Below are 17,487 nucleotides of genomic sequence, written 5' to 3' on the forward strand. Positions count from 1 at the left end.
TCCCAAAATATATTCTAAAAACTCTTCTACTCTTAAATATCCCAAAATATTTTCAAAAATATACTATAAAAACTCTGTTACAGTAAAATTTTTAAAAAACACCTCCAAAAACAGCTAATCCCAATGGCCATTAATCAGGAAAAGTTTATAAATTCAATGGAGGGTAATAATAATTATAATGATAATAATAATTATTATTATTATTAATTTTGGCTTTCTAGTGAAGAGGGGAGGACTTTTTTCTCTGCAAAATTAAAAAGAAAACTTTGTAATATGTAAGGTCAATGGTACCAATGAATTCTGAAAGAAGTTGATCATATATTTGTGTATTGTTAACGAGAAAACCAGTCCTTTAAATAAAACCCTAAACCGACTAGTAGTTGCCAACTCTATACTTTCTAAATCCATGAAACTGACTCCAGCGATACGGTGGTACATAATTGGAAGTTTCCTAACGATTAAGCGCGCTCTTGAACCGTTTCCTAATGCCGCAAGAAAAACGCTTTTTGAGAAGTTTATGCTTCTGGAAAGTTGATTTCATATAGGATATAGGATTCGGAGAAGCTCTTGCATGAGGCCTTCAATATGATATCTATATAAAGAGCCCATAATACTTAATTCCTTCGACTTCTTTAGTTCTCATCACCATTAGCATTCCTTTTTATTTTCCAGTTCGTATTATTACTGAGTCTTGATCCGTGACACCATCAAGTGAATGGAGGCGGTGAAAAAGATGAGAAAGACGTTTAAGCTATTTGGAGCGATGATAGACCACGACGTGGATGATGATGATATGGTCGAAGATGCCCCCGCCGGTCTTGTGAATCAAGAACGCCAAGAAACAGAGACTATCACTTCCAGCAGCAGCCGAGCAGTAATAATACCTCGTCAACGTGTACTAGAGCTTCCTCCGGGAGCATGTTTTATAATCAAGAAAAGGTTGGAAGAGTCGGACGTTAATCCAGTTCAAAGCAGATTTCTGATTCCCATTTGCCGGGAAATCACGCAAATATTGACTGAACCAGAGAGAGTCATGCTACTGGATAATAATGGGAGTCTTAAAGTCACGGTGGTGGATAGCGGACAACGCTGAAGGAATGGCGAAGCTTGAGAAAGCTGGTTCTGAACAACGGGTGGATGAATCTTGTTAGAGCCAATCAGCTCAAGAAGGGTGATGTGGTAGAATTCTGGTGCTACAGGCATGACTCTCGTTTGCGCTTTGCTATGGATATCTGCGAGCGAAGCAAAATCTCCAGCACTGATTTATCGTAATATCTTGGCGAGTTTGCCACAATTCTTTAGATTACTCATGATTTTTGTTTAGTATTATACTCTTTAATATTTTGAATGATCCATGCAAACTCTTTACCATTCTCTTAATGTACGGCTAATTCACCAATTTTTGGCAATTTTTTCGTACCCCCTTTTTACTTTGACTTTATCCCGTAGAATAGAACTCCTTTTCTGCATGTTCATGTCGAATGATAGAAAATCATTTTGGCCTCGGTGAACCTGAATATATATATATATATATACATGGCACGAGGGTTTATCAACTTAGGCATCACAAGTGCTGGAAAAAAGAGGTAAAAAATGAGGACTCTCGTCTGCAATTCCACTTTCAGGAAGAGACTGGGCAGGGTTCAGTGTTCTTGCGAACAAACGCAACCCCGATACACACCTAGGAGCGTCCCTTCCTGCATGTCCATGCAAAAACCCTGGTAGGTGGTGGGTTACTAGTCGTACAATATTTGATACTTCATATTTCGAGCTTGCCATTACAGAAGGATAAGTAAGTTGAAATTCCTTACAAAGGTCACAATTCAATATTGTTATACATTTTCAGAAAACAAGCTAACAAAAAAATTGAGAATGTTTTCATTGATGCGAAAAGAATAGAATAAAATATTACAAGGCCAAAAATGCCAGCCAATAGCTGGTTTTGTTAGCGCAAATTAGAATTAGGAAGACTACAAGCGACGAGCAATTACCAAATTTTCAAAAATATGATTTTTGGTAAAGGCTCAAAGCTGCATGGTGCCAAAATACTCTGTACATTCTTTACTAGTTAATATACCTCCTGCAATTCGGAGCTCTACACAGACAGGGAACCTTAAGGTCATCATGATCATCAGGATCAAACAAATAGTCATACCTGTTGGGCAAATGTCACGGCAGATGCTCAAGTCAGAATACAAATTAATACCAAAGTCAAAAGGCAGGGAATTGGATTACGGGCATTCATCAATGCATCCGCTACACAAACAAAGATGAATGTACACATGCATGCATACGAAGAGGGGAAGCAAGAGAAGAGGCCATACGTTAACTCTTTACCAGCAGAAACATTGGTTTTAGCTATAAGAACTATTCGGCTCTCTTCTTCTCCCACACTCATAATTCTCGCATAGCAGTTTGGCAAACACTGAAAGATAGAAAATGTGCATTAGGCGCCAGTACTGGAATCAGAACATAAAATATGTGAAAAGTAGATTGAAAGCCAACACAGTAGAGATGTCTTCATAACAAATCTCAATTGATGGTACCAAGGTACACACACAAGATCCAAGAAAGCATAACAAGACCACATTGACTAAAATAGAGGACTGTTTGTTCATATGATCAAAGCCAAAGACAATGTTAGACTTGTACAGCAGGTAAATATTAGGCCAAAGAGAACAAAACGGCTTTGGAAATTAGCAACTTCATCAAGAGATGGAATAATATGGAAGGCCACCCAGATTCCCAGTAATTTAGATAATAAATAAGAAGGGGGGAAAAAAAGAATAAATCGGAATCCCTCAGACTTGTCACTTTTCCCTTTTGGTGTTCGTAAAACCATTAGCAATATGTTTAAAAACGAAAAATAAAGTTCATCAACTTTAAGTTAATAAGCTACATCACTACATATCATGAATGTTTCTGAATGCATCAGTACAGAAAGAACTTACAGAATGATTGATCAGGCGTGCAATATTACCCTTGACGGTTGCATCAATCACCATTTCCTCACTGATCTTAAAAAGCTGCATGGAGATTCAATCAGAATATGAAAATGACAAGAGGACTCCTTAATAATGTGAATTTACTAAAATTGAGGCTGAAATATTCATCATTGCTTAACGATGCATGACTATTAGAAAAGAAAGTCAAAAAGATATAAACTCACATAACAATCTTTGCCTTCCCTGCGATACCGTGCCTCCCGAAGGTCTGCAACACTACGCCTTACCTGCTCACCACGATACTCAATAACCTGGAAAACTAGCCATGGTTAGTATTGTGCCACTTTAAACCAAAGAAGAATACAAAACACAAATAACATGATAGAATATCTCATCAACGTTCTATTGCAGTATGTCATAGTAGCACCAAAAAAAAATGAAATGACATGTATAACAACAAAGAACCACAGTAAAGTAATACCATGTCGCCTTCTTGAATGTTTTGTCGTGCAAAGAGGCCCCATCCATGTATTCCAGATTTACCAAAGCAGACCCGACTATTTTCTGTCCTCTGCAGCAATATGTAAGAATAAGACAATGAACCCATTAGAAAACAGAGAGATAAGGAACCATAAGAAAAAAATACATTGTAATGTAACTCATATAGGGAAAAAGGCAAACTCCAATGCATTAGGTACATAAACCCAGCCCACTATAGACACTGGGGGCCTTGTGCATAAGGCTTTTGCTTTTTCAAAAATCTATACATATACAGCCATAAACTCATGAAGGAAGTTTTGCCTGTAAATGTTCCAATCTCTCTTTAAATGTTGAAAAAGCTTTTACATCTTGAAGTTCCTGCAGGAAGGAACATATCTTGCATCAAAACCAGATAGAAGACCAAAAACAAACATTATCAAAAAGACAATTCTCTAGAAGATAAAATTTGATAAACTTTTAAGGAATATTACTCTTCGACAGCTTAAGCTATCTATCACATCTAATGAATGATGAAGTGGCCCCATTAGTCGGTGGAAGACTGGTTCTGGTAGGGTCCTCTGGAAAATGCATAAAAAACGTCAAAAGATGAGACTAAGAAAAAAGTGGGAAGACAGTGGAACTCAACAAGGGTAGGAAATGCTAAAACATGCAACGCAAATGCACAAGCAACTTACCTTGTTGCTTGATCTTGCGAAAACACGGCATCTTGCAGCAGAGAGTGGCTCAATCTCATTATCCTCAATGACAGAAGTATCTAAATGCTTAGCATTTTTAGATGATACAAGTCTTGAACCCCTCAACCACTGTTCTTGATTTTGGTTATAGAGCACACTTCTTGTAGAGAAAACTCCATTGGGAGTTCTCATCACTAAAACATTATCTGCAGATGGGGCACTGGAAAACATAGGCATCAAAAGCCAGACAAAAAAACAAATGATTATCTTGTCAACCCTTAATCAAAAACTGACAACAAAAAAAACCAAATACAATTTCAAACCATAAACCGTACCATCTAATGAATCATACAAGTCAATACAAGTCAAAAGAACAAGAAGATAACAAACATACCTGTGAAAGGCACAATAAGAGACCCATCTAGTTATTTGTGCACCATTCTTCTCTGAACAATGCAACTGCATTTAAAGAGCAAGGGCATAAGCATAAGCAGTTAATAAGACAGCAAAAACATGCACATGTTCTTCCTCTCAATTATGTTAAGCGTAAAATAATGAACCTGAGCAAAAGGAAAGGGACAAAAATCTGAAGCTTAATTATTTAAGTTGGTGCAGAATATTCAACTTAGTTCCCACATAACTATTGCTATTTGCTGATTGCTTGCTGTAGTGCTTCTTGTACGGTATAAGGAATATTGAGCTTTTGGCTTTATTCCCTGAAAGTGTTTTCTACTACCAGAACCAATTGATGAAAAATGAAAAGTCCCTATTTATGAAAGAAGCAAACGCCAACTATCAGAAATTGGCTTGATTTTGTTTTCTTCTAAAATACATTTATATCACTTCTGCTGATTATGGAAAGAAGCATACACCAACTATGAACATTAATGTTGTCCTCATTGTATTAAATGTGGAAGGATTGGTTTTACATATCAGCAATGGGGATTGCACCTTTGACTAAAGCAAATGTGGAGCATGCATCTAGCAAACAAACTTAAAATATGAGCATCAATATTGTTTTGTAACAAGTCAAGTCTTATGTGGGCCATATACTTGTACTGTTGTACAGAAATACAAGGGATAATTAAGCTTTCGGCTCGGCATTATTCTTAGAAGTGTTTTCTATAACCAGAACAAATTGGTGAAAAATAAAATCGCTATCTAACATCCATTTTCTTCTAAAAGTTCCTTTATCACTTCTGATGCTTGTGGAAAGAAGCACAGACCAACTGCCAACAGTAAAAATGCCCACATGATTTATGTTAAAGGATTGACTTTACATTGGGTATCGAGGGATGCACCTTTGACTAAACCAAATGAAAAGCATCCAACTAGCAAAAGAACTTCAAATACGAAAAGTAGAAGTGAAGACAAATTTCGTGCCAGAGAATGTGGAGAATAATCAGCATAAAGGTAAGGACAGCTAAGATTCAAACTGTGCTAGGTAAATTTTTGTCTTTCAATGAAACAATCAGATATTTTTAAAGGTTCCAGAATGTCCATAAATATTAAAGGAGACAGAGAAATGTGAAGTCAGCACATAGTCCCAACAAATGCATAGCTATATTAGAAACTCCTGCAACCCTACATTCCTTGATATGTGATTGAAATACTCACTATTAAAAAAGATATGTAGTGTAAAGATCCAGTCTACAAAATAAATTACTAACATCATGACAATAAAGGTAATAGAAAAGGTTGACAATTTATAAGTATATATGGTTCATTAAAAGGAGCTCTGGGTTAACATCCTCACACTTTTCTTTCTGATTTTTATACGTTTCATAATGTGTTTGAAACATTTCTTCTATTGTATTAATTTCAAAAGTTCGGTAGAATCTATTTGTCTGCTAGAACAAGATGGCATTAAACTAACAGTAAATGGTTAGATTGATAGGTAAGACTTGGTCCACGGACCACCCATCTATAGATCAATTCAATGAATAAGTAGTAAAGATGATTGAAGCAACGAAACTTACTTCCATGAGGTATCCAGCTCGCAAAGCACACATAGCATGGAAGTATGTGGAACACTTGCAACACTGCACGCAAGACCCATGAATTTGCTTGCAGATTACGCATGCCTGGAAGTAAACACACAGAGTGTCTAAGCGACTGATAAAAGATACTCAAAAAACAATCAGCTAAACTACATAAGCCATAACACAAACTGATAATTAGATAAGAGACAAGATTCAAGGTGCTCAATTTAGTCAACATCCATAGCTTCAAAAGATGACATTTCTAGAATCAGCTATGAAAAAACCATCATCTGACTTTTGCACTGTAAAAGATGATAACATTGCAATAACCAACTTCAATTTTGAAATCTATCTCTCAGACACTTCCTGAGGTATGAAAATACCCATGCAAATTTTCATGATTGAGTCAAAAATATAACAAGATGGGTCTGGCAATTATTTGACATAACTTGTACCTTAAGAAAAGAAATTGATGGAATCCTAAGGAGCCCAATGGCTGGCTCCATTTTCTCAACATTCAGAAAAGCAACTTCTGGCCGAAACCATGCACAAGTAACATGAACCCACAAGGTTTCGATATCAGTTGGCTTTAATGCACCTCCTGCAAAAGCACCACTATTACAACCAAATTGAGCCTCGAATCGGCACACGCTTCAAAGGATGGCCAAGAGATGTACAGTGGTTACCTTTTACAGGACACAGGCAACAGTCCCTCTCAATTTCAGGAGTTTCACATGCTCTACAAACCCATGATGCAAAATCCTGAAGATTTCTTGCCCCATAGCATTCTTGGTGTACAGCTATTTGACACCTGAAGAGAGGAAAATGATAACTTCTTCTGTCTCAACAGATTAAATTAAAAATTAAGCCAAGACAGAAACTGCAAAATCAAGACACCTGTTGCAAATAATCATTTTATTGTACTCCCAATCTTCAACCCATCTACAAATAGCACAGCGTTCCGATGTCCATTTTGCATTTACAGGTATGTAATTCTCTGAAAGCAACAAGGAAAAATTAATATCGACTTTGGCACCAAAATCAAATCAGATGAAGGAAAACCTTCCATACATGAAAAATAAATTATAAACACATTACCCTGCAAAAATCTAAGCAACTGCTGCTTATCTAGTCTAACTGGATCAAGGGAATGCGCATTATATTCTGAAATCTGCAGCATCAACACCCATAAAGCATAAAACACAAATACGCAAATCCTAAGCATTAATTCATATATACAAGAATCAAAATGAAACACAGGTTGCAAAATCAGTCAAGACAAGTTGAAGACCATCTTGGTCTGTGCCCTTTGGAGATTGGAGTTGTTGGAGGACAGGGTGGAAAGAGAGTAAAAGTAGTCAACTAAAATAATAAGGCGAAGTAGAAGTTTAGACTTCACAAAAACGCTTAGACCTTAATGCTTCTTTTTCCAAGAGACGACACGTGACTGATTACTCATTATGTATCATCACTGTCTGGTTGATTTTTCACATGGAACAAGTTATCTCACATAGACTGTTAATCATACACAGATGTAACAAATTTATCCTATCGGCACAACTAGTTACTCAACCATGGGCTAAATGGTTGGGGAGATTAGGCTGCCAAATGACTTTTATGCCTCCAGAAATCCCAGGTTTTTTATCAACATCTATTGAGCTTTTCTTTATGTTTAAAAATGAATCAATATGCAAAGTCACTGTTGCATCCATTATCCAGCATCAAAGCGAAAAAAGTGTTCAGAAGCCCATAGTGCAAACTTTACCAGAGTAAATTCTTAGAGAAATTAAACATATACTGATATATACACACCCATTTCTCCAGCGGCAGCAGTGTAGCCTTCAGTTTGACACTGGATTTCCACTTTTTTGCCCTACAACCTGTATGTCGTTCCCATTCAGCAAGAGCTAGTTTCTTTGTCCCACAAGAGCCGCACTTACACTGGACTCTGAAGGAAAACAAATACCGAAAGAACTAAATTCCTCAATAAATTCACACAAAATGAAATAATAAAGGATATCATCAGCCAACAAAACTAATTTAATTGATGGTGCATTAATCATTTCAACAAGAAGCTGAAGAATCTGCGGAGTGAAAGTAAACAAGTGGAATTTGGAAAGCAATAGAGAGATTTTGCAACCAAAAAAACCTGTTAGACCAATCTTGCCTAAAGCATTTTCATTGCATCAAGCTAGACCCCACTTATGGCAATATCAAGCTATGACATGCTGAAAACATAAAGAATAACTCCAAAAAACATTAGCCTAACAGTTAATGAAGCTGAATCTCATGTTTTTCAATTTCATCCCATTTTTCTTTATTTTCATTTTTCACTTTTATCAGAAGGTAAGAATGTTAATATTTTTGTCATTTCTTGCCAAATTGGATAAGAGTTTATCCAGATTTCTGTACTTGGACTTTAAAGAAGTTTAAACACCGAATTTCTTCTGCTAAAGGTAACTATCACGATTCTTTGCAATATACAAAAGTTATTTAGCAAGATCGTCTCAGATTCAGCATATCTCAGATCAAGCATGCCCAAAACATACATTTTATACCAGTCAATATTCATGAGTCTACACTCTCATGATGAACAGTGAAGTTTATACTACTGGTCAAGAAATAAGATATCAAGAACAAAAATTTTTCTGCATCTATTATTATTACTTCCAATAACCATTAGTTCATATGAGAAGCCCTCCTTAGCAATATAAGTCATCAGAAAAGAATTTCAATGCATTGAACTGTTTGTAGAGTCTGCTTTATTCTACCTAAAACTTGAATATTTGTCTAAAATCTGTTCTCTAAAATTTGACACATTAAATATTCCCAATGTGTAATGATGAACATCAAAAAATTAAAACAACTACACCAAAAGACAGCCTGATAGCTGTACCAGACATTGCTGCTTTCTGGGCTAAAAAGGCCCACATATCAAGATCTCATGCATAGGACAAAAAAGTATAAACTTCTGCGAAGTTCCATGTGTTTTAAAACTCTAAGCACTTACAGATGAAGACTTGGGTAATAAAGCCCTTCAATGCCAGCGCAAACAACCGCTATTGTGTCAGGTAAGAGAATTTGTCCATTGTTTTCTCTGCACCTGTTGGGAATATTTAATTGCTTAAGCGCTTTTCCAAACAAGAAAATTTACAAAAGAGAAATGCAGGGGCAATAGCTCAGGTACCTGAATTCGGGCTCCACTTTTGACACCAAAAGTTTATTATTAGACTTTGCTTTACATTCAGGGCAGAAGTAATCAATGTTCTCCAAATCCTGTGAAACAGAAAGTTATAAGCTACTAAAAGCCAAAGGAGAGCACCCACTGGAAACCTAAACCTTAAGAACAGGCACAGGCCACAACCAAACCTTGAAAAGCTCAGCTGAAATTCTAGCACACTCAGCATGAACCCAGACATCACAACCATCACAGCAAACCTAAACCACAAGATTTTATTCACACATAAAGCAAAAAACAGAGGTCAGAATATCATTCTAAACTATATAGTTGTTGCCATTGTTGTAGGCGTGTCACTATACAAGAGAAGAGGGTACACTTACCCAATTCCCACCATCTGAGTGGTGCCAAATTAGCTTGCATATGCCACAATATTGTTTTGATTTCCTTAACTGTCATAACACATTCAAAAGTAAAACTCTTAATGGGAAAAAAAACAATTAATGGAAATACCAATGGAAAAATTACAATTCTTCTTTTACCTTGACACAGTGCTCACACCAAAAATGAGATTTAAATGTTGTTGCATCTTTCATTTTCTTCATTGTCCTGGACAGAAATGTTAAACCACAGCTGTCGCAGGCTTGTGTCTCTTTTCTCTTGCCAATTGTATCCTGCAAAAATATGAGAATCTTCATGAAGTTAAATGAGCTCCAATGCATTGCTGTTTGCGATAAGTACATAGAGCTGTACAAGTTACTAGCAAAATATAAACATCGATTGGTGTATGGTCAAAATAGTCAATAATAAATAGTAAATGTGATTCAAAATCTGGACCAGGATGGTCCTACTAACCTACAATAATCCTACTAACCTACAATAAATACCATTCTAACTAAATCTACTAAAATGACATTTCATCAAACGATTGTTGCACTTCATCGTTGATGGAAGTACCCATCAGCATAATGACAAGGATGGATCATTATTACATTTAAACACAAGTTAAAAAAAATATCATCTTTCTTATAATTAAAAAGGAGACAATGTTAACATAATATACATGATAATCTTATTGTGTTTTCAAGTATATATTGGACACCAACAAAAAAAATAGATCACATAAAGAGATTGATCCAGTCTCTATGCTGCAAACGGTTAATACAAGCAAACAAGACCAGGAAATGCTACTTGATAGTAAAAAATATATATACAAATGAAACAAGAAAACTGCATCCAAATTCACGAATACCTAGCTCAAGTGGTCTAGCAAATCCAGTCTGTGCCATGCTTGAATTATTACACTGAATGTCTACAATTGGGAAAAGATAAGTTGGTTGTGTGAATACTTGCCTGATCAAGATAACCCAGTTCCTCCTGATTAGAGCCCATAGCTTCTTCAATTTCACTTTGACTCGCCACTGGAGAGGTTTCAGGTTCAATCCCAGAACCCGGGTTTACATAGCCACTCTCCACTAAAATTGCCTCCTCTATTGCCATGTGAAAATCAACAGGCTTGCTACCGTACAACTTGGTCTGCCCCTGAAATCTGGACGAGAAGAAAAATTCAAAATCACAATATCCAGCATGATTAAGCTTTCATTGTGCAGGTAGTAGAATTATACAAACCTTTCCATGTACTCTTGAAAAGGAAATACCATTCCCTCCTTAATCCATGCATAATCCTACAGAGGACCACGTTACTACTATTACCATAATGCAACATCGAAACACAATAATGACCCAGTTACTTAATGTGCAGGGCAAAAACCGGAGACGGGAAGGTAAGAGAAACAAAAGTTACCCTCTGAGTTCCATTTTTTGAGTACCCATAGAACATCACGCAAAGTGTGCCAGGTACACAAGCCCTTAAAACAGCCTCGGGAGCTTGCCAAAGTGGGTCAATCACAACAGCAGGCCACGCAGGAAACTTCTTTCCGCATTTGGCCCAAACTATATCACCCAAAACAAAGTCGCCAGGTTTAAAAAAGTCCTCCTTCCTTTCATCCTTCTCCTTTAACTGTTTCCGGTCCATCTTCCCCTTCACCTGTTTATTTCCACCAGTAAAACTACTCACTGCCCCTGATGCAAAATTACTACTTTGCACTGCCGACGGCGAGGAACAGCCTTCACTAACTGACGTCACTGAGCTCCATGAACTGCAATAGACTCTACTGCTACTACTACAATCAAAATCCTTGTATCTCATTTCCGCTATCCCAGGGTTCAAAGAATTAGGAATTAATTCAACATTATTAAAGATTTGGAAGCCAGGGTCGCTGCCTACTTGCGATTTCCTGTGCATTTTTGCGTCAGGATATACTCCTTCATGCTTTAATCTCTTCTTACTATACACGGAACTCTTTCTAAAACATGACTCGTAATCATACTCAGCTTCTGACTTATCTTTCTTCCACGAATGCACGACTGAATCACTGAATTTTGAGGGAAGTACCTGCAAACGCCCGCGAGAAGACTTGAACAACGGGGGCTTCTGCACCTCAATACCATTATTTACACTCTTCTGAGTCTTGGAAATCGATTCCACGTCACCAGCATCAAATGAAGCCCCGGCTGGCCACAAATTTGTGAAATTACTACTATGTACATCAAATTCATTTACAGGAACTGTATAAAAACCATCAAAAGAATCGGTTTTCTGCTTCTTCAGATAGGCAGCAGGACAAAACTCTTCATCGTTTTCGCCCTCGTCGCATCCCTCGGATTTGCAGCGCTTGAGCTTCGGCATTTCAATTATCGTCGTCGTCGTCGTCCGCCGTATCATGCTCTATACTTCCTCATCAACAGAACATTAAATAATCCCAAAATCCAACTCAAAAACCCTAAGTGCTTTCTGAACAAATTACGACGAGAAACTATCAGCAAAATCCAATGAATCAGCAGCCACGAGATTCGGCTAACTATCCTGAGAATTTGACCCAACCCAAAAAACAAAAATCTTGTGTTTGAGGTGAAGTGCACGACGATTCGCCGTGAAACCCTATTCCAAAAGAAAAGAGGAATCAAACTTAACCAATTGCAATCGAAAGAAGGGGGCGGGGGGCAGGGGGGGAGTTATTTCCTCTGATTGAATTGTCCGAGAAAATATAGGCACTCTCAATTATTAGGAAAATTATCAAATATATGTGGTGAAGAAATCAAACGGACAAAGAAAAGTAGGAAATTGTCGAAAGCAGTAACGACTCAGTTGTTAAATATAGGATGGATGCAGATAAAATCATACTTATGTTAGAGTGTGTGTAAAGCAATTAAACGATTAGTTTTAGGGAATTATTTAAAAGAAAAAGGAAAAATAATTGAATTTTGAAATTGGATTTCTAGGGAGCTTTGGCGGCTCCAAGAATGCTGCGAAATTGGAACCGGGAAACGGAATTTGGGGAAGTTTGGGAGGGAGACGAAAGCTGGTGGACGGTGGACCGCGCGAAACCCAAAAAGGGGCAAAAAAATGCAAAAACGAATTGTTGTAGGGTACTCGGTAGCATAGAAATTTGGTATTACCGTCGGCGAAGGAATGGGGAACTATAAGGCGTATAAGTACGAGGGACTGAGATCTCCGATGCAGGTGTTTAGTGCTGCAACTGGACGGGACCAACTGGGGCCGGTTGCCGGTTAGTTGTAAGTCTTACAGTCCTTTTAACGCTGTCAGATTTTAGAGTTCCAAATTTAGGTCTGATAATTAAGGATGCAAAAGACAACCACCGTTAATCTCCTATATTTTAACAAATTAACAAATTAAGGTGGTTCAATCTCCTATCCCCCTATATCCAATTGGATCTCCCTTTATATTAGAATAGTATATAATATTATAAATAAAGTAACGATTGATAAAAATAATAATAATAATAAGGATGCCAAAGACATAAGGAGATATGTGAGGTGAAAAAAAACTATAAATCTTACCCATTATCAATATGGATTACTCAAGTCACGATCATCAATAAAAAAAGAAAATATTTTTATGGGTTATAATTTCTTTTGGTGCTTTGAGTTTTGACTTTTGCCACGAACAAATCCTTACAACTACTTGTACGCAGCAACTTCAATTAGTCTGAAGTAACAATCTTTTGAGGTACTAGTTTATTCAAAGAGAAGGTCTAAGTGCCAAACTACTAATGCCACTGAAAAGGATGCTAGAGTTGTGGTGTTTAACACTAATAGATGTGGCAAAATGGGCGGGATTTTGTTTGGATTCGAAATGGAACCGAATCATATGGATTTGGATCTAACCTTACCCATATGTGTTTTGAGACTAATTTGGGCGGGATCATTTTGGGATGGGTTTAGATTGATCCCGCTCAATACCCAAATCTATTTTCTATATTTTTTCCCTTTAATTTTTTTATTTTTTATATAACTTTAATATTTTTATTTATTAAATTTCTTTTGATCTTATTATGAATTTATATTTTCCTGAATTCATTTACACTCTAGAACGATCAATGGTTACTTTTTAAAAGACATAACATTTTGGTAAGAGTGAACATATCTTCTCCCTGTATTAAACCAAAAATTGGATTATCAAATAAAGGAAAATATAAATATACAGCCATATTCAAATCTTACTCATAATGTTGTCTGACACAAGAATTAGAAACAAGATTTTTTAACACCAAATTCATTCTTACTGGCATTCTTAAAATTTCCACAAAATTTGATACAAAAAAAAAATCACATAAAATGCTGAATAAAGCTAGCACAAAAACGAATAAGTTGATTAAAAATTGATAACAGGATTGCATATAGAAATCTATGTAGATAGTTCAACAATTAGCATAAAATCAACATAAAGGGTGCCAACAGTTGTTAGTAAAATATTGATTCTTGTAGATATCAAAATTTTACCGATTCATTTTATTTTTATTGTTATCTTTATTTTTTAAAGTTTTTTAAATGAAATCATTTTTACTTAACTGGTTTTCTTTTGTAGGAAAGTGAAGAAAGGAAAAGAAAGAAAATAGAAGTGGAAAAAAATCAGATTTTTGCAAAAAAATAAAATTGGGATATGAGTATATTGTAATTATAATTAGGATGCATCCCATTTTAAACCTAATATCAAATTACAATACCCATCCAGTCCAAAGTCCTTTTGGGCATGGATAACTCATTGAAACTTGGGACAAATTACTAGTTGAGCTTGAATTGCTTGGTTGGAATCCGTCCAAAGTCCGAATGTGTAGGAAATACTCTATCAATATCCACAAAACAAATACCATAATGACACTAATATTCTCGTTTTTGCAAACTACATAGAATATTGTTTAGGATGTATTGACATCATTTGTAGAAGCACTAATACCGTGCACGGGGAGTTTATGGGAATGATTATTCTTGTCTAAGTAATTTAAACTCAGATCGTATTGGTTAAATTTCAATTCCATTCAGAACTGGTCATGGTGTCAGTCCATCTGATTAATGAAAATGGTGAAAATCGATTAAATCAATTTAAACTCATTTATAAAACTGATCAAATATGGTAGATTGAAACACCTAAAGGTTGTAAGTGCCTCATCCTAAGAAAAAATGCATTTTTTCCCTTTATATGATTTAGTATTAATTACTAAACAAACTGCTTGGTCGATTAAATCAATCAACCCAAAAATAGGCAAATTTATTAAGTTCACTCATCATTCTAGTCTTAAAAACATTGCTCTTGCATCCTGACATTTTCTTACGAAAGTAAGAATTTCGGCAAATAAACCTAGATTCCCGAGCAATCTTCAAAAGTCGGCAACTTTTGAAGACGCCCAGGGGACTTATCTACCCAAACCCATCCCTTCCCAAAACCGACGTGGGATTGAAACCCCAACAAGGGCCAAGCCTCCACGGGCTGTTGCTGCTAAGAAGTAACTACCTTCCACAAACCCAAGCTAGACGATCCTAATGGTATGTTTCTTCCTGACATTTTCTTACGAAAATAAGAAGTTCGACAAATAAACCTAGATCCCCGAGCAATCTTCAAAAGCCGGCAACTTTTGAAGACGCCCATGGGACTTATCTATCCAAACCCATCCCCCTCCCCAAGACTGATGTGGGATTGAAACCCCGACAAGGGCCAAGCCTCTACGGGCTGTTGCTGCTAAGAAGTAACTACCCCCCACAAACCCGAGCTATACGACCCCAGTGGTATGTTTCTTCTTAACATTTTCTTACGAAAGCAAGAAGTTCGGCAAATAAACCTAGATCCCCGAGCAATCTTCAAAAGCCGGCAACTTTTGAAGACGCTCAGGGGACTTATCTACCCAAACCCATCCCCCCCAAGACCGATGTGGGATTGCTATATTGGAGAGAATAATTTGGCATAGCATACAACTGTTGGATGTATTCCTTGCAATCACTATATGGAGAGAAAAACTAAAACAGAAATAAAAGAAAAAAGGTTCTATAATGTGATGCGAATTTAGTTTGTAAATGTGAAATATTATTGTCTTGATATAAATTAGCAAATTAAGTTCTGCAAATAATATATCTCATATACAGTTATAAATTGTAAATCTCAAGCCTTTCCTTGTTGTCTTCGTTTTATTTTCACTACAAAACGTGTGAGGTATCCATCATTTCCCTTAGAGAATAAGCCATTTCAATTTAAGACAAATATTTGTTATACAGTTATATTTGATTACATCAATGTACATAATATACTCTACGTGCAAGTAATATACATAATGAAGTACATAATATAGCCAAATAATGGCAAAAAATATTTGCTTACATTACAAATACAATTTTCAACATAGTTTTTTATTTTCTTAATTACCTTTTTATCTCACATACATCACATTACAAAAAATACTACAGTAATTATTTCAAATAATCTCCTATCCAAACACTAATGTTATTAGTTTTTTATGAAGCAATACTAACATTGAGAACTAAGTGGAGATTATTTGTACATTTGAGGACAAATAAAGCATTTTGTTCTAAAATAAATGTATGTACCGTAAGTATTTGTGCAACACAATTAGACATAATATAAAGTGGAATAACAGCTCCAAAGATGCGCCAAAATATTGGTCAATTTTTTAAAATTTTCTAGTCAAATTTGTAAGATATTTGTGTTTTTTTTTTAAGTATAAGGATGGTGTTGCATATATGTGTCTCTATGCGTGTGTTGGCCAAATTCTAGTTCAAGAAAGATAAAATATATTACACGTTTGCTATGCTATTTTTATTATTAAAATGTTATGCTTTTAAGTTGTCTTTCAAAAATTTAAATAGTTTTTTTGTCCCCTCGAGCTTTTGTGTGCTTTTTGCAAAAAAAATTCTTTAGTAATAATTCTATAAAATGTGATTATTTTTTCCTTTGGGATACCCAATGTATATGATATCTCATATAGAGTATCAACATGTTTTTTGAGGCATTATTTTATATTCCAATCTTATTGTTATCTGATTCCCCTTCCATGGACAAATGTTGTAATGAATATAGTAAAATATTATATTTGAGTAACCTATTAGGAAATTTACAAAGTGCGAGGGAAAAAATGACATTATCATTTCAATCATTAAGTTTTATATATTTTTTAATAGCAAGCATAAAAAAAAAATATATAAGGAGTGTTTTCTATTCCAACCTCTCTCTCTATACCTACTTCTCATCCTTGAGTCTTAACCCTCCAAAAACAGCAAGCAAGGTTTATACTTTTCTGGGAAAGTGGACATTATATTACCAAAACTTGCAACAACTTTTAGGGCATGTTTGATAAAATAGAAGTCTAAAAAATGAAATATAAAATCTGAAATTTGAAATTTGAATATATTAAATTATTGAATTATTAAATATTAACTATAATACATTTGATTGCATATCACATTTAATAACAAGTAAATAGGTTGTCACTTATTTTTTAAAGTAAGTTTTGTCTAGAAATTTGAGTGACACTTAATTAATTTAGATATTCAATTTTTGTTATCAAACGCATTTGAACATGTTAAGATCTGAGTTTATTAAGTGTAAGTACTGAATTCAATTATTAAACAACGCCTTAGTCTATATTCTTAAATTTCAACTATTTAACCATTAAATTTTAATTTTTGCACCAATTGTATACACCAAATTTTTTTTAATTTTTAATGTTTTCTCAATTTTTTATATTTAATGAGTTATTTATTTTCTTGCATTTTAATGTGCATTTTTCTCATTTTTGCAGGTTTGTTTTAGGAAAAGAAAAAAACAAAATAACAAAAAA

General features: G+C 35.4%; 1 protein-coding gene across 2 annotated transcripts; it reads right to left on the reverse strand.

The window, feature by feature from the left end:
• Positions 1-1,855: 1,855 nt before the first annotated feature.
• Positions 1,856-12,955, reverse strand: LOC140003796 (histone-lysine N-methyltransferase ATX3-like). Of its 2 annotated transcripts, XM_072081263.1 has the most exons (24): positions 12,800-12,955; positions 11,085-12,281; positions 10,910-10,965; positions 10,634-10,829; positions 9,823-9,954; positions 9,664-9,732; positions 9,472-9,540; positions 9,290-9,378; positions 9,113-9,205; positions 7,915-8,050; positions 7,201-7,273; positions 7,000-7,099; positions 6,789-6,913; positions 6,558-6,703; positions 6,100-6,204; positions 4,515-4,579; positions 4,121-4,340; positions 3,917-4,003; positions 3,747-3,803; positions 3,427-3,516; positions 3,170-3,256; positions 2,952-3,026; positions 2,338-2,425; positions 1,856-2,155 (listed from the first exon to the last, which is right to left on the reverse strand). In XM_072081263.1, the coding sequence occupies exons 2-24, from the start codon at positions 12,063-12,065 to the stop codon at positions 2,025-2,027; spliced, it is 3,270 nt and encodes a 1,089-aa protein (XP_071937364.1). In that variant the 5' UTR covers positions 12,066-12,281; positions 12,800-12,955; the 3' UTR covers positions 1,856-2,024. The 2 variants fall into 2 exon arrangements, with proteins under 2 accessions (XP_071937364.1, XP_027115421.1); XM_027259620.2 differs by lacking the exon at positions 12,800-12,955 and having other exon boundaries at positions 2,325-2,425; positions 11,085-12,793.
• Positions 12,956-17,487: the final 4,532 nt, after the last annotated feature.

This window comes from Coffea arabica, chromosome 2e, assembly GCF_036785885.1.
Source record: "Coffea arabica cultivar ET-39 chromosome 2e, Coffea Arabica ET-39 HiFi, whole genome shotgun sequence".
In the NCBI taxonomy this organism is placed as follows: Eukaryota; Viridiplantae; Streptophyta; class Magnoliopsida; order Gentianales; family Rubiaceae; genus Coffea; species Coffea arabica.